A 17,650-nucleotide genomic window follows, 5' to 3' on the forward strand; every position below is an offset into this window, starting at 1 on the left:
GCTGCCTAGTACCTAGGGTGCCTTTAAAGGCTATCCCTTAGAGTTGTTAGATAGAATAAGCTCTAGCAAGGTCGGATCTGTACAATCGAGCAGGGACCAATAGGCTTAGCACACTAGCAAAGAACCTAAATCTCACTGAACACAGGGGAACAGGAACACAGAACAATTATTAATATTATTAAGTTACCTTATTACACATTTATTATACTATCTAACAATTAAGAGTCGTACTACCGTAACTAACACAAAATAGCACAATTAACCTACTGTAACCCTACAATAACGCTAAGGGATTACACTAATTACACTAGATAGTTTATGTAACTATAATCTAGATATATAGTCTATAACATCTAGAATAAGATAAATCTAAAATCTAGTGTCTAAGAAACTCTAAAACTACTAGCTATACGTGCGCCTGTTGTTATAGACTACGCGCTAGCTCCTAGCATTAAAGTCCTAACAAGACTAACTAAACTATTAACTAGAGGTTAGAAGGCTTTTAAGGAAGACCTTAAATATTATAAGATACTCCTTAAATAGTATAAGAGCAATTAACATAAGTATAAGAAAGAACAAAGCAGCATGCAACAAATTATTGCATTTATCTAGTTAACTGTGTTACTACACTTACTACATACATACTATCTTTTAGACAAACTACTCTAACAGTAGATTACTAACCTGCAAATAATAGTTAGAATTAACAAACAAATTAAACAAGGACAAGCCTATAACAGATACCTTATAGCTCTTAAGCTAATAAGAAGCACGTTATAATAGGATATATAGTTAGCTAAGTATAACTAGGCAGCTATAGAGACAGAGATATATTAAGTTACTAAATTATTATAATTAAATGTAATAACAAAAGACTTCCTAGTAGCTATAAACAAAGTTGCGCCTATATAGTCTACAAACTTTTAGGATAATAGTAGACTTATAACTAGTATAAGCTAAAAAGAGATAATAAAACGCTTTTAAGAACACATAATAATGTATTATCCTCTTAGATTAGGGAAATATAAGGCCTTTATAGCTAGTAATGCATTATTTCTTACTAAAGGGGGTAGAACCTCCTAGAGCACTAAAGGGGACGCCTAATATGCTAAAAGCGCGCTATCTAGCAACTAGGGCAGACCCTGCAATTAACGTACAGCAGGTAGGAAAACTACCACACTTAAGCAGCCTTTAGATTAAGGACCTACTACTACAGGGGGAGCAAAATACCCTGCATGTAGACAACGCTACAGTATACAGGATTACTATTATATTAATCTAGATAAGGCACCTAAGTAGTAGAAACTAAGTAAGATAATAAATAAGCTTATATAATTTAAGCGTAAGAAAGATACTATATTTTAAGGGCTAATTTGCAGATAAAGCAGAACCTGTTTAAGAACACTAGTTGTAAAACAATTACACACTCTAACGCCTAAAATCCTTAAAGAATAACTAGAGGGCTAGAAAGTTATAAACATAAAAGCTGTCTTTAATACAGCATTAGGCAGAAGGAATGCTAAAGGCTATCTACTAAGGAAGGTATTTATCCTTAACTTAGGATTAACCTGCTATATAATAAACAACCCTAACTATATATATAACTTCTGCCTACTAATACCTAGTAACTATATCTAGGCTAGAAACTTAAAAGTGTAGATAAAGGGATACAGATTAATTAAGCTAAGTTTAATAAACTAGTCTAGAACCTGCAGTATAACACTACAAAACGTAGTAGTCTACCCTAACCTACTATGCAATTTAGTATCTTTCTACCTCCTAAGACAACAAGGGATATGGTAGGATACATAGACAAATCTAACAACCCTACAGAGACTAGACAACAAAATTATCTACACTATTACTAAAATATTTAGGTAATAGGTACTAGATTATAAGGAATTGTAAGATACCTTATACTATATATATAAAACTATAATAAAAACTAAAAAGGGACTATAAAGAGCCTCTACCACACTATAGCACAAGCAACTAGGTTATTCTAGCCTAGTAGCAGTAGAACACCTTGTATAACAAACTTAGGGGGTATATACTAAGGGTATTACTATAGTAGAGTGTAATTCCTACAGAAGAGCAAAGTTAAGGCAATAAATAAGCCAAGGCCTACGTATAAATAATAACAGCCTAGGAAAAAGACTAAGTATTAATTTCTACACCTATAAAGCTTAAGGGGTAACAAAAGAGAAGAGCTAATTATTAATTACTAACAAATTCTTAGGCCTGTAATAGGATCTCTACTTTACTAACAACTAAACAGCAAAATCTATTATTAAAGCCTTATTAATATTTATACTATTTCTTAAAAATTACTATAACATATCTATAAAGACAATTAAGGCAGACAACAAAATAACAACTGTTAAGCTAGAGGTTTAAAGATAGTTAGCAACATAAGGAATTGTTATTAAGCCTTCTATACTAGATACATAAGCACAATATAGAGGCGTAGAACGCTTAGGGGGCGTAAACAAGGAGAAAGCTTGCGCTATGCAACTTAACGCTAACCTCTCCTAGGAACTGTAGCTAGAAGTTACAAGAGCTGCAGTATACCTCTATAACAGATCTCTAAACTATATAAACTATTAGAAAACACTATATAAAATAATCTTTATATAAGTTACTTTTAGTAATAGGATTGTAATATTATTATATAAACCTAATCTTATACACCTTAAAGAATACAGCTGTAAGGCATTTATAATAACTAATAATACACATAAAGGTAGGTTACGCCTTTAACGCCTAGATCTAAAGGTATAGATTAGATATCTAGTAGGATATTAATTATTCAACATATATTAAATATAGATACTATTACTTGCTAAAGTAATTAGTACCTAGAACGTTGTATTTAACAAACTATTAATATTTAATAGAGAGATTAAAGATCTAAAAGCTAGCCTAATGTATAAGACGCTAGAGGAGATAGCAACACATGTTAGGACTATTAAGCTACTAACTCCCTACTAGTAACTAGAAACAGAATGCTTCTATAAAGACAATGTTGCTAAAGAACGTTTAGAAGAACAAAACAAAGTAGACTAACTAGGCTACTACTAAGGAAGGAAGATTAGGAATAATTACCTAACACCTCTATTAACACTACCTTCTATAGCACTACTTGCACAGTTAATTACTAGAGAATAACTAGACCTAACGTAATAAGTGTCCTTAATAACTGTCCTCTAGGCAGCGGCCTTTATAGCAGGAACCTAAGCTAGTTTTATTAGACAATATAGAGAAGAGGTTATAGACAAGGCTAAGATAATAAGAATACTTACTACAGGCTTAAAGCCCTATTGCAGTTAACTTCTACCTTTGCTAACTTGCTAAACTAAGCTTAAGAATCACCTACGGTGGTAAAAGGGTAGGGGTTAGGTAGGGGTAGGGTACATCACGTGATGTACCCCTACCCTACCCTACCCCTACCCACGCTAATTCTATACTAAGAGGGTAGGAGTAGGGTAGGGTCTATATAGGGTATAGGTAGGGGTAGGGTAGGGTCTATATAGGGTACAGGTAGGGGTAGGGTAGGGTCTATATAGGGTAGAGGTAGAGGTAGGGTAGGGTCTACATAGGGTATAGGTAGAAGTTAGGTAGGGGTTAGGTAGAGGTTATATAGGGTAGGTGTCAGCGTCTAACTCTTTACCTAAAGTAGTTATTATAAAACTTTGTACTACAAAAATGTAGAGTAAAACAAGCTCTTTTAAATAGTCTATATACTGTAATATTCTAATTAAAACTAGTAGAGTTTTAGTAGTTATTGTATAAATCTTAGGTTATTACTACATAGGCCTACGTAACAACTACTCTAGCTCTACTAGTTTTAATTAGAATCTTACAGAATATAGACTGTTTAAAAGCGCTCTCCTTATTCTATATCTTTCTAGTACAAAATTTCTTAATAGTTGCTTTACTGTAAGAGTTACAGGTACGCTGGCAAAAGGGTAGGGGGTACCCTGGGGTTGGGTAGGGGTTAGGTACGGTCTGCACGGACCAGGGGTAGGGGTAGGGTAGGGGTAGGGTCTATATAGGGTAGGGGTAGGGTAGGGTCTGCACAGACGTTAGGTAGAGGTAGGGTAGGGGTACCTCTAGCGTGGGGTAGGGGTAGGGTACAGTCTGCACGGACCAGGGGTAGGGGTAGGGTAGAGTAGGGTTTAGGGTAGGGTCTGTAGGGCCCGTAGGTGTCAGCGTGTAACTCTTTAACTAAAGCAGGTATTGTAAAACTTTGTACTACAGAAATGTAGAGCAAGACAGGCTCCTTCAAACGGTGTATATACCGTGAGATTCCGATTAAAGCTGGTAGAGCTAGAGCAGTTGTTACGTAGGCCTACGTTGTGACAACCTAGGATTTACACAACAACTGCTGTAACTCTATCAATTCTGATCCGAATCTCACAGTATATAGATCGTTCAAAAGCGCTTGCTTTGCTCTACATTTCTGTAGTACAAAGTTTTGTAATACCTGCTTTAGTTAAAGAGTTACACGCCAACACCTACCCTACCCAACCCCTACCCAACCCCTACCTAACCCCTACCTAACCCCTACCTGTACCCCATGTAGACCCTACCCTACCCCTACCTCTACCCCATGTGGACCCTACCCTACCCCTACCTCTACCCCATGTAGACCCTACCCTACCCCTACCTGTACCCCATGTAGACCCTACCCTACCCCTACCCTCTTAGCATAGAATTAGCGTAGGTAGGGGTAGGGTAGGGTAGGGGTACATCACGTAATGTACCCTACCCCTACCTAACCCCTACCCTTTTGCCACTGTAGTTACAGGTAGGGGTAGAGATAGGGAAGAGGTAGGCCTAAGTAGGGCCTGTAGGTGTTAGCATCTAACACCTTAACTAAAGTAGTTATTATAAAACTTTGTACTATAAAATTATAGAGTAAGACAAGCGCTTTTAAATAGTCTATATACTATAAGATTCTAATTAGAACTAGTAGAGCTAGAGTAGTTGTTACGTAGGCCTACGTAGTAACAACCTAGGATTTACATAATAACTGCTGTAACTCTACTAGTTCTAATTAGGATCTTATAGTATATAGACTATTTAAAAGTACTTATTATATTCTATATTTTTGTAGTATAAAGTTTTATAATAATTGCTTTAGTTAAAGAGTTACACACTAACACCTACAGGCCCTACTTAGGCCTACCTCTTCTCTTCAGACCTTACCCTAAACCCTACCCTACCCTACCCCTACTTCTGGTCTATGCAGACTATACCCTACCCCTACCCTACGCTAGAGGTACCTCTACCCTACCCCTACCTAACATCTGTGCAGACTCTACCCTACCCCTACCCTATATAGACCCTACCCCTACCCTACCTCTACCCCTAGTCCGTGCAGACTATACCTAACCCCTACCTAACCCCAGGGTACCCCCTACCCTTTTGCTAGCGTAGAATCACCTAATAGGCAAATTATTCTAAGAGGCTAAGTAAGTACACCTTATAAGTTATTAGGATATAAAATTATAGTTAGAAATACTATTAAAGAAGATTAAATTAACAGGATAATAGATCCTTAACTGTATATAGGTATACACATATAAGCTTAATAAATACTATTATTTACTAAAGTATAAGGCGCAACTAGTAGTTAGACGTAACTAATAACAAAACCTACCCTTATAAGACACTTATGCAGCCACGCTTACTAACTAATTATTTTAGATAATAATAGTAATTGCAGCTTACTAAAATATAGAGCTAAAACATTAAAATATTATAAACGCATTTGTCTATACAATAATAGATTAAGAGGTTTACATAAAAATACCTTAAGGCTACTAGAAGCCTAGAATAATTCTATTAATAAATAAGGCGTTATATAGTCTCTGTATCTCCCTACTCCTCTAGCAGAAAGAATTTACTACAACGCTTAAGGTACTAGGGTTCCAGATTGTACCCTATAAGCCGTGCTACCTAATTAGAGATAGAGTTATTATTTTCTTCTATATTAATAATATTATACTTATGTACTACAGAGATAAGGAGCGCAAAGTGTAAGAAGCAATTAGATACTTACAAAACAGTTACAAATTTACTAGAGGAGACAACCTTTAGTAGTTCCTTAGCAAAGAAATTATCTAAAAAAGAGAAGATTAAAAGATCTAACTATTACAAGCTGCATACTTAGACAAGATTAGCTGCTTAGCTAATAGGTAAGATATTTAACACAATACTCCTATAGCAGCAATAGAACTTTACCTAAGAAAGTGTTAGGCGCTAGGCCCGGAGGTACCTCTGCCTGTCTTAGCGAGCTACTATGGGGCTAGTCAGCCCGGACTATATAAAGGTGTTGGAGGTTATCGCTGGTACTCCAGCAATTAGTCTTGTTACTACACACTACGTACCTTAATACACCTGCTATCCTCTTTAACCCTATCCTCCCTCGTAATCGCTTTGTACACCCCTTACAGAAAGGGTCTAGCAGCGCTAGCAGAAATTAATAAATATTAACGCAAGATTAGGTTGTTACTTTTTACTGCAGTTACTATAAGGCTAGATATTGCTTTTGCTACCTTACAACTAGCTTGCTTCCTAGCAGATCTAGGACCTAAGCACTATAACGCTGTAGATTAAGTACTACTATACCTCTAAGATACTAAACAACAAGCCCTATAACTAGGAGAAGCAGAAGGACTGTAAATTGCGAGTAACGCTTTGTTTGCAGACAACACCCTAGATTGCAAAAGCTTACAAGGATACGCTATAAGACTATTTAGTAGACTTATTATATAGAAAGCTAACAAGCAAGACACAGTTACCACATTAACTACTAAAGTAGAGCTACTAGCTCTCTTATAAGTAGCTAAAGAAGCACTCTTTATATTAAGACTGCTCTACAAACTCTAAATAAAAATAGACACGCGCACTATTACTATCTAGTATAATAATAAGCAAACTATACGCTTAGTAACAGAGAAAGTTTCCTATCTCTAAACTAAACTCTAATATGTAGATATCTATAACTATTAGATTAGATAAGAAGTATCTAAGGGTACAATTAAGATAGAATTTGTGCAGTTAGCAAATATAATTGCAGACAGCATAACAAAGGTCCTACTAGCAAACAAATAGAAGGGTTTTCTTTAATAACTTAGCTTAGCTATTACAGAGCTAGTATAGGTAACAAATACTGTACCTCTTAAGGAAATTTAAGAGCAACTTAAAGACCTTACATTTACAGAACTACTAGCTTAATAAGTCTCTAAGCTAAAGGGGTGTGTTAGATAGAACAAGCTCTAGTAAGGTTAGATCTGTACAATTAAGCAGGGACTAATAGGCTTGGCACACTAGCGAAGAACCTGAATCTTACTGAACACAGTGGAACAGGAACATAGAACAACCATTAATATTATCAAGTTACCTCATTACACATTCATTATACCATCTAACACCTATAGACACTAACTAATAGAGTCCTACTAGCACTACATTTCTTCTGCTAAGTTTTTCCCTCTATAGGAGGTTTTTCTAGAGCTTAATAACGTTGCTAGAGACCTCTCTACAGTTTAGGACAAACCTTTAAAGAGGGGGGGGCTATTGTTACAAGTATTCTCCCCACGCCAGGAGATACCTTAGCCAGTTCCCAGGCTAAGCTTAGGGACCTACTGGCCACACACGTATATAATTTACAAACCTTAAGACTTATCTATTAAGGATTTGTCTTATCTCTTAAATATTACCCTATTATTTGTCCCATCTCGCTCTGCTCCATCGCCTGCCTACAGCGACCTTACAAATAGTAATATAGTAGAGACAGAGCATACAGCACTACTTAGCAGTCCTACTATTCTTAGCAATGTTAATCTTGTAGTAAGCAGGCATAGACATAACAGCTATAGTAAATAGTAGGTAGTAGCAGTTAGGAACAGTCTAGAGAGGTTACTAGGGTGTATTGTGCGGTGCTATCTGCTAAAACGTGTTAGAACGTGCTAGAAAGACCTAGAAAATCCCTTAGCTATCCTTATAAAAGTGCTAGACAGAATAGGTTAGTACTTACTAAAATAAAGTAGGATGTAGTAGTAACTAATAAAACTAGGGGTATAGATAGCTTATATGCTGCCAGCTACCTAGTTAGAGCTTTAGCCTGCGCAGACAGCTACCTAGACCCTAGAGGTAAAGTAAGAGGTAAGAGAAGATTTCTGTTTAACTTTTACTAGATAAAGGTAGAATTAGTATTAAGCCCTATCTAACCTTATAAGGTGTTATAAGTGCCTAAACCTAGTTAGAATTAGCTATAATAGGACAGACAGAGTAAACACGTCTAAAGCTAGGTAAAAAGGATATAGTATTACTAATTATACTATTATTTAAGCTAAATAATCTAGAAAAGGGAGGCATTGTTAGGCGCTGGGCCTAGGGGTACCTCTGCTAGTCTTAGCGAGCTACTATAGGGCTAGTTAGCCCAGACTATATAAAGGTGTTAGAGGTTATTGCTAATACTCTAGTAATTAGTCTTGTTACTACACACTACGTACCTTAATACACCTGCTATCCTCTTTAACCCTATCCTCCTTCGTAATCGCTTTGTACACTCTCTACACTCTCTAGACATAACAAAATTCGAATTAGAGCTCCAGGACCCTAAAAAAAAGACTCTTAGTAAACCTATTAAGATAAAAGAGTAAGATGCAGTTCCCTGTGTAATTAATCTCCTGCTAATATTAGTAAACAGTATAGATAAACTAACACTAGTAGAGGTAGCTTAGTTTAGCGAGGTGTTGCATGCTAGAACAGGCCTGCTAGAACAGGTACCAAAGACTGTCCTTAACCTTATCTCAAATAGCCTTACCCACAATCTAGATCTCTAAGAGCGTGATGCAGATAGCTTTAGAGATAGACCACTTCAATTCTTTACGTAGTAGGATACACTTAGATCAGCTTACTGTAATACTTAAAGCCATTACGCTAACTAAAGGTATTAGTTATGTAGTTTCTCTCCTTAAATATTTCTCTCACCCTTAACGTTGCCACTTCGTCTTACCTCCCTAATTTAATTATCTCTTGTACATTCTCGCCACTAAATCATTGTCTAGACTACAAAATGTAGACTAAGCCTAGGAGCTATGCAATTAAAAGAGATACGTGGTCCTACTTAGGTGCTATCAGCATTAACCGCGTAAATATACTTATGATCTAGGAAAGTTTGTAGCTTTTAGCACATAAGTACCAAGCACTCTATTAGGATAGACACTAGGGGTGGCTCGTCCACGCTTAAGGCGAAGACCAGCTACTTATTGCCTGGGAGCTTACAATTAGAAAAAAGGTCAATCCAACCCTCCCCTTGCGATCTCCTCTACGAACCTGCCACAGAGGTCCAAAAGAACCGGCCTGGTCTGCTTGGATATGTTGCGGCCAAGTCTTTGCTCGTCTCTCCAAACGCAGGTAGCCGTCGCCTCGCTTTTCTGACCTATTGGGAAGCTGAGGTGCGCAAATTCCAGCTCACAGAAGACGTGCGAGAAAATTAACTCAGCTTGAGCATGCAAAGTTCGATCATAACAGCCGACATATAGCGGGTAAAGCATATCTTGAGCGTGCCGCAACCCTAGCTTACCAAAGACTTACGACGATTAGAGCTCACCGTCAGTGTGCGACGGATGCAGCTCACCGTGGACGTGCAACATACATATTATAACAAGGGTCAGCGCTAATTCTTATTGGTAGCCTGACGTCGCGACTGCAGCAAGTGGATGCATCTTATTGGCACGCCCTAATCACTGGCATGTCAGGTATGTGGTTACACGAGTTGCAAGGTTCGTTTGACCAATAAAAGGGCTGGTATCCAGCCCGGAACACTGTGCATTCACTTCCGTCATCCCCGCGCCTTAATCTTCGGTCAAGATGCATTTCCCGTGCCGTACTTTCGCATGTAGTAACTGTTGCATTTCTATACTAGGTCACATATAAAAGGTCGCCAAAACACACATTTCTCGAATCAGAAGTCAAGACCTGATCTTCATTCTTTCCACAACCTCGTCCCTTCTTACGCTCATCACTCTTGATTAGCTCATATCTTCACCAATGTATGTAAAGTCGCAAACCTAAACTTGTCCGCCCACGCTCTAACGACAAGGTCTCAGATGTGCTTTTATCGACGGAAAGAATGCCGCATGTGTGGCGCTTTAATCTCGAACGTGCTCGAGTGCAGCCTTCCCACGCCCCCTGATTCTTAGCGCACACTAGCTTGGAGGAGATTGCGGGGATAACTGGAGCTATCGGTACTGCGGGAATCATGCCAAGACCAACTATTTATAAGCAATACTAGACCCAATACCCAGAACACACAATTTTTCCATCGAACCTTTATTTCAAAGAATCATGACATCTCAGTGGCATGCCTACGTCAAGAACCAAATCCCTCTTCGCGTCCTTGTGATCGTTCATCGAAACAGCCCACTCTTCGAGCTTTCAGACAATATCGATGCCATTCGCGACTGTACGCTCACGTCACTAGGGGCTTCTGTTGAAAATTCGAACAACCTTTCTTTGTCAACGTGGCCGAGCAGGACTGTGATGGTTTTCGACCTTTGCAACAAAGAGTACAATTTCCAGAAGGCACATGAGCCTGAAGATCTCCCAGTCTTAATAGTGCATTACTGTACCGCTCAGCGCATCAAGATTAGTATTGCTGCAACCGCAGAGAAACTAGAAATCAACCAGAAGGTTGCAGAGTCCCATAAATATCATGGATTCAAAGCACTCCCAATGGTTGATGACCATCGAAATAACAATATCCCTACGTACATGGACCCCCGCATATAATCACATAGTAAGTCTTCATCACCTCGTACAAACGCTTGCATCTGATTGCGTACTCTTAATAGGTTTACGACATTCTACGTCAATGATTACTTAATCACTGCAGCAAAGAAGCGTTTACAATGAACTCAAAGGCACATTGTTTGGTTGCTCAATCACCCCGACGTTGCGACGAGCAAATGAATATCAAGATATTGTCCCCATTAGCCTTCGATGGGATCGGCTGGCGACACAATTGGAAACTGGCGGATTGTGAAAGAGCGAGCGCTCCCATTGGAATGGCTCGGGGAGAACTTAGCGTTCTTGTCTTATGCAGTCGAATTGTGTTCCTTAACATTGAGTAAACTGCAGCAAAATTTATCCCTTTAACCTGACCTGATGCTTAAGTGACTGAGTGCAACAATTTTTACGATGGCTCTAAGGTGAATGAGCCGGTCATACGTGGACTCCTGACACTGCGCGTACCCCTTCCCGTTCGTCAGCGCATTTTCAGCTTGGACCAACCTGGATGCTCATAAGCTGGTGGATGCTGCCGCGTTGTCTACGTGAGAAGAGCAAATCAGCTGACTCTCGGTACTCCGGAGGAAAGTCGTTTAATGGCGGAATGTTTCGACGCGGATTGATTGATTGATTGATTGATTAGCGTAACGTCCTGTGTGAGTCTAAGAGTATATAAGACGAGAGCAGTTACGCTGCTGTAGTAGTTTAAGGGTTGGATTTGTTTAAAGGGATAGTAAATGTAAGTTTGCAGTCCTATAGTAAGAGCCTATGCTCTTAGTAGTAAACAAAGAGGTTTAGGTGTCTGTTGTTTGTTGTTTGTTGTAGGTACCACATGCGTGTACCTACTTTAGTCTCTAAAATAAAAGCTAGAGTAAGTGTAATTCCTTAGTTTGTGTGTAGCAGTAGGGCTATTGTTGGCCTTTATCTATATAAGCTATCTTACATTATTTTCCTAACTTTCCTATATTCTTTATAGCTAGGTAGAAGGTATTACAATGTTTATATATAGCTACAGATATATCTATTATCTTCTACCTTCTATATATTCTGTAGGTATACCTTATTATAGCTATATACCAGTTTTAGTTAGTAATAGGCGCTAGCTACCTCTCTTTTAGTGTCTTATAGCAGTTTTATTTTATTTATTAGCTCTAGCTAGTATCTTACTGTATAGAGGCTTTAATTTATTAGCATTACTTTAGCTGTATAGGTGTCTAGTTTATATTACTACTCTTTTATTATAACAGCATTAATTTATTATCTAGTTATAGCAATGCTTATTATATTAGAGGTAGGCCTCTATTTAGTTACTTCTTTTGCTAAGGAGTCTGCTTTCTTAATTCCTGCAATGTCTTAGTGTCCTAGTGTTACGATCCTGTGCTAGGGCACGGCACAAACATAAGTACCAGCTAACCAAGACCCCTAACTCTGCCCTAAAAGAACAAACAGTAAGGAGGGAAAGAACAGATAGGGACGTTATATAACTACTTATTAACAAGAATAATATATGTAACTGCTTATTAATAAGTATAGTATAATATGCTTGCCTATAAGCACCCTTATGTATTTTATTAGTATAAATAAGTATTATATCTCCTTAGTATAAAGGTAGTAGGAATACAACCATTATAGTTCGTGTTTAACCTTAATAATTAATTTTGTCTTTTAAATTTAAACCTGCTCTTAAGCTAGATAGTCTACTCTAAACTACTTATTACACCCTATCTTTATAAGCTTTACTTATTTAATACCCCTTACTAATCTAGTAACTGTACTTCTCCCTTAGAACTAATAGAATTAGTGCTTACAGTCTTTAACTAAAGTACAACTTTAATAACTTAAACACCTCTAAGATACGTACCTCTATAGGATCCTATGCTACCTCTAGCAGCTCTAATATAGACGTTAACGTAGACCTACTAGTCTACACTACAGGCAAAAATGTTAATAAACCTAACCTTTACTATAGAGATTATAGTAAGCTTAATAACTAGCTTATACAGTAAGACCTCTTTTTTACCTTCTAAGGTAAAAAGGTTCCTAATATTATTTAGTAGTCCTTGTAGCTAGCTATATGTGTAGTAAAGTGTTTACCTAGATTAAACCCTTTACATAGCAGTACCAAGCTAGTAAAGCCCTAGACAACGTAAATGTATACATAAGAGACTTTAATCTATTTAAAGGGAAGATTAAACTAATCTTTAGTCTCTAATAAGCTACACACTGTCTACTGTAATATTTAGAAGATTAAGCAGAGTAAGTTAGCTACTAACTACGCTGCAGAGTTCTAGCAGCTCACTGCTAACACTAAATAGGATAACACTACTCTAATTACTATGTTCTAATAGGGATTAAAGCCTAAGGTTAAGGAAGAACTTATGCGTACTAGCGCAAGCACAGAAACCCTTAATAAGCTTATTAATACTGCTATTAACATTAACATACAAATCTACAAACTTTAGTAAGAACTTAAAGATAATCCTAGAGCACGTACTAGTGTTATTGCTACTAATAGGCTGCTACTTGTTATAGGCTTAGATCTTGGCTAAGCCTTAAACGAGACGGGGCAGTTACGTGCCCTACAGACATATTAGAAGGATACGTAATGTGTTACCTCCTTAAAAGATATAATACTATATTAACCCTTATTATATCTTACCCTAAGGCTAGTCTATAACATTTATATCTCTTCTTCTAGAAGAACAGCTAGCACTTGTACTATGTTAGCTAGTTCCTAGAATAACTCTTAAGACAAATCTATCCCCTTAACCCTTTAGGAATTTATAGCCTAGATATTATAGTTTATAATAAACTTATAGTAAGCCTTAACTACTACTAATAAGTAAATAGTATTACTTAAATATAATTACTCTAATATATATATATTTGTAGAGTCCCTAGTATAAACAGCTAACGCTTGTACTAGACCTACGTCTACAGTCCTATTATCCTCCTTAGAAGCAACACTGTACCTATTAACATCTACCCTAGCCCCTAACCTGCCTTATAAAGTGCTGTTTTTAGAGTCTACCTTAGGCCTGTATGCTTCTATATAGACGTCTGCAGCCTATAGGAAACTTCTTCCTATAGGTAAGGCCTTTACTAGGGACAAATCCTTATTTAAGGCGAAGTAGGTTATTATAGAACATAAGCTATAGGTAGATATGTCTTTTATTAGTAGGCTATAGGACATATATACCTTTATATAGTTCTAGCTTAGTATATCTATATAATAAGATATAGCTCTATTCTATAAGATTAGGGGTACCTAAGGTGTGTAGAGCCTAGAAGACTTCTTAGCATACCTAGAATTCTGCTACAGCAACAACTACAGCTAGGAACAGGCCTAGGCAAAACTAGAAAGCGTCTGTTAGGGTCCTAATAAGTTGTTCTTAGACTTTTTTATCTAGTTTAAGCAGCTACTAGTGCAAAGTAGCAGCTTCTACTAGGATAGAGAACAGTGCCTATTAAAGCTCTGCTAGGCCCTAAACGCAAATATCTACAATATAGTAATAAACTAAGGAGAAACTTATATAGATTATAACGCATCTATTATAGAGTATAAGTCTATTACTATAGACGTTAAGACTATAGCTATAGAAAACCAGCTACCCTACAGCCCTACCTAGGCGCTGCCTAAGCGTAATAGGAATAGTAATGTTAAGATAACAGTTATGTCTGTAGTGCGCACTAGCAGCAGTGCTAAGCGTAGGGGTTAGAAGTAGTCTACTTCTAACTAGGCTACGTAGGTTCCTAATAAGGTATTTTAGTAATGCTAGGAGGCTAACCTGTGCACCTGTTGCGGCAAAGGGAGACATATTTACTAGGATTGCGCTAACATAGTAGTAACTACAGTACAGGTAGTAATAATCTTAGGTAAGAAAGAGGCTAGTTTATATAAGGGAAACTAGCTGCTTCTAATATAAGTCTAAGTTAGGAGCACTGTAGAAGCATATTAGTAGGGGAGACTACTAGTATAGAGGTATTACAGGCTACTAGAGGAGCTATTACAGACTCTATAGACAAGCCCCTATTCTATACTATATTATTTATTTATAGGGTAATTTAGGGTAACGCGCTAGTAGACTTAGGGTATAAATACTTTAGTGCAGTAAGTAATAACATTGCTGCGCGCTTAGGAGGAGACTTTATTAAGGTGCTGCTATAATGCTTAGCGTAAGTAGTAGGCACTAGTAGGAAGTCTATAATCTTCTGTTTAGTCCTATTTAGGTATAACTTAGACAGGTGGCGCTTGCAGGCTGTAGCCTACGTAGTGCTAGGTCTAAGCTAGGATATTATTTTTGTAAAGGGTGTATAAAGCGATTACAAGGGAGGATAGGGTTAAAGGGGATAGTAGGTATATTAAGGTACGTAGTATATAGTAACAAGACTAATTACTAGAGTATTAGTAATAACCTCTAACACCCTTATATAGTCTAGGCTGGCTAGCCCTATAGTAGCTTGCTAAGACTAGCAGAGGTACCCCTAGGCCTAGCGCCTAACAATGCCTCTGTTCTCTAGATTGTTTGGCTTAAATAATAGTATAATTGGCAATACTATATTATTTTTACCTAGCTTTAGACATGTTTACTCTATCTGTCCTATTATAGCTAATTCTAACTAGGTTTAGGCATTTATAACGCCTTGTAAGGTTAGATAGGGCTTAATACTAATTCTGCCTTTACCTAGTAAAAGTTAAACAGAAATCCTCTCTTACCTCTCACTTTACCTCTAGGGTCTAGGTAGCTGTCTGCGCAGGCTAAAGCTCTAACTAGGTAGCTGGCAGCATATAAGCTATCTATACCCCTAGTATTATTAGTGTTAGATAATATGCTTAATGTGTAAAGATAATAATGAACGTGATTAATGAATAATTATCTGTCTTAATGGCTAATTTTATGTGTGTGTGCCGCTAGCCCCTAAGTTTACTAAGGTTAACCCTAAACCCCCAACTTGGTTTAGCAAGGTTAGTCATCTAACACAGCCTCTTAGCTTTAAGGCCCTATTAAAGCTAGACAAAATTAGCTCTTATTATACCTCTAGGTTAGCAAGCTTTTAGTTAAGTAATTCTATCTAGGTGTTAGCTAGCTTTCTTTGTTTAGTATGTTTCTCTAGTCCTAGCTACCTTAGAAAGGTTAACTACTTACTTACAGGCAGAGCCTTTCTAAGTCTGTTAGCTAATATCATAGTTGATAGGACATAGGTTACTGTTATAGTACCTTTGTTTACCCTTTGTTACAGCTAGTAGTTATAAATGTCTAAATATTGTAGTTTAGTTTAGAGTTTTAAGACTTCCTTATTAATTAATAAGATAGTCTAGGTATTATTATATTAAGTAGTAATTGTTAATTATAAGAGGTGTATGCTAAGTTCTAATAATAGTTGTAAGATAAAAATAGCTTTCTTAGCTACCTATGCTGGGGCAAGTAGCTCTGCTTTAGTTATTAATGTAGTAACTGTGTCTTGTTTATCAGCTCTCTAAGTAATAAGTCCTTTATATAGTTTAATAGTATATCCTTAGAAGCTCTTCCTGTTCAGAGTATTATTAGCAAATAATGTATTACTAGTAACTACTAGGTGCCTGTTGCCTCTAAAGGTAAGGGATAGGTCTTATGTTCCTTGTAGGTATAATAGTACTTAATCTGCTACGTTATAGTGCTGCTGTCTAGGGTTAGTTAGAAACTATACCAGCCTAGATATAGCAAAGGCAATATTAGACCTAGTAGTAACTGCAGCAAAGAGGAGACATCTAATCTTTTTTTAGTATTTGTTAATTTCTAATACTACAGCTCCCCCTTTATTTAGTAGAAGCTTAATACTTAATATTAGTGTGTTATGTTGTATGTCTGTCTTATCTGCTAGGGAGCTGATTTTATTAATGTATAACGCCTGTAAGAGGAGGATCCTTAGGTTGTCTTAATCTTAGGTTATCTCTACTCCTAGGAACTATTGCAGATTATTTCCTCCTATAACAGAGTATTTGTTAGTAATATAGCTAAGAGCCTTATCTGCCTTATATTTTCTAGTTAGGTAATAAGCTATAATAATATCGTCTATATAGAAGAAGATAGTAACTCTATTCTTAAGTAAGTAGTAGGGTTTATAGGGAATAACTACAAATCTATAGCTTATTAGAGTAGATATAAATTCCTTCTGCTAGAGGAGTAAAGAGATTCTTAGTCTATATAGTGCCTTATATAGCTATAGGACTATACCTAGTTTCTAATACCTATATAGTATCCCTATATAGACTTCTCTATTAATTAATATATAAAAAAAAGCCTTTATAACATTAAACTGCTTAAGTTCTAGGGTATGTACTGCTAAAATTGCTATAAGCTGTTAGGCGCTGGGCCTAGAGGTACCTCTGCCTGTCTTAGCGAGCTACTATAGGGCTAGTCAGCCTAGACTATATAAAGGTGTTAGGGGATTATTACTAATACTCTAGCAATTAGTCTTATTACTACATACTACGTACCTTAATACACCTGCTAACCTCTTTAACCCTATCCTTCCTTATAATTGCTTTATACACTCTTTATATTCTAATTACTTTTATATTATAATTAAAGATAGACCTAAGCTACTATAAGTCTTAAACTAAATTATCTAGGCTTACTGTCTTTAGAGAGGGACTAAGACAACCTACCTATAGAAGAGCTAGTAGAGCGTAAGGTAACACCTCCCTCTATAGATAAGGAGATACCTTAATAGACACTAAGTGTCTATAGTGCCTTAAGAGGATCTATAGGTCCTCTAGGTAGTATACCTTACCCTAGAATTTGCATCTATAGGGGTGCTTTAGCTAAAGAAGGCTAGAATAGCCTAGAAGTAGGTAATTAAT

General features: G+C 36.9%; 1 protein-coding gene across 1 annotated transcript, besides 40 other annotated features; it reads left to right on the forward strand.

Annotated features, from left to right (window-relative positions):
- Positions 1 to 44: part of a mobile genetic element that runs on past the window's edge.
- Positions 45 to 154: 110 nt separating this feature from the next.
- Positions 155 to 3,127: a mobile genetic element.
- Positions 3,128 to 3,428: 301 nt separating this feature from the next.
- Positions 3,429 to 3,458: a tandem repeat.
- Positions 3,459 to 3,539: 81 nt separating this feature from the next.
- Positions 3,540 to 3,974: a dispersed repeat.
- Positions 3,641 to 3,644: a direct repeat.
- Positions 3,645 to 3,786: a long terminal repeat.
- Positions 3,645 to 4,997: a mobile genetic element.
- Positions 3,989 to 4,073: a dispersed repeat.
- Positions 4,089 to 4,134: a tandem repeat.
- Positions 4,155 to 4,526: a dispersed repeat.
- Positions 4,215 to 4,642: a dispersed repeat.
- Positions 4,653 to 4,704: a tandem repeat.
- Positions 4,719 to 4,748: a tandem repeat.
- Positions 4,798 to 5,195: a dispersed repeat.
- Positions 4,803 to 4,837: a tandem repeat.
- Positions 4,853 to 4,997: a long terminal repeat.
- Positions 4,880 to 5,274: a dispersed repeat.
- Positions 4,998 to 5,001: a direct repeat.
- Positions 5,205 to 5,373: a tandem repeat.
- Positions 5,322 to 5,405: a dispersed repeat.
- A 62-nt stretch (positions 5,406 to 5,467) lies between these two features.
- Positions 5,468 to 6,224: a mobile genetic element.
- Positions 5,982 to 6,017: a tandem repeat.
- A 34-nt stretch (positions 6,225 to 6,258) lies between the features above and the next one.
- Positions 6,259 to 6,466: a mobile genetic element.
- Positions 6,460 to 6,471: a mobile genetic element.
- Positions 6,472 to 7,046: a mobile genetic element.
- Positions 7,047 to 7,280: a mobile genetic element.
- Positions 7,281 to 7,473: 193 nt separating this feature from the next.
- Positions 7,474 to 7,785: a mobile genetic element.
- Positions 7,693 to 7,738: a tandem repeat.
- Positions 7,769 to 8,590: a mobile genetic element.
- A 1,775-nt stretch (positions 8,591 to 10,365) lies between these two features.
- EKO05_0000689 (uncharacterized protein) lies at positions 10,366 to 10,809 on the forward strand (the record flags this gene model as incomplete). The annotated part of the gene is made up of 1 exon (XM_059635477.1): positions 10,366 to 10,809. The coding sequence occupies one exon, from the start codon at positions 10,366 to 10,368 to the stop codon at positions 10,807 to 10,809; it is 444 nt and encodes a 147-aa protein (XP_059491460.1).
- Positions 10,810 to 11,423: 614 nt separating this feature from the next.
- Positions 11,424 to 11,447: a tandem repeat.
- Positions 11,426 to 12,165: a mobile genetic element.
- A 3-nt stretch (positions 12,166 to 12,168) lies between these two features.
- Positions 12,169 to 13,330: a mobile genetic element.
- Positions 13,331 to 15,115: a mobile genetic element.
- Positions 15,105 to 15,626: a mobile genetic element.
- Positions 15,276 to 15,279: a direct repeat.
- Positions 15,280 to 15,626: a long terminal repeat.
- Positions 15,280 to 17,650: part of a mobile genetic element that runs on past the window's edge.
- Positions 15,620 to 17,146: a mobile genetic element.
- Positions 16,103 to 16,159: a tandem repeat.
- Positions 17,139 to 17,650: part of a mobile genetic element that runs on past the window's edge.

This window comes from Ascochyta rabiei, chromosome 1 (assembly GCF_004011695.2).
Source record: "Ascochyta rabiei chromosome 1, complete sequence".
Lineage (NCBI taxonomy): Eukaryota > Fungi > Ascomycota > Dothideomycetes > Pleosporales > Didymellaceae > Ascochyta > Ascochyta rabiei.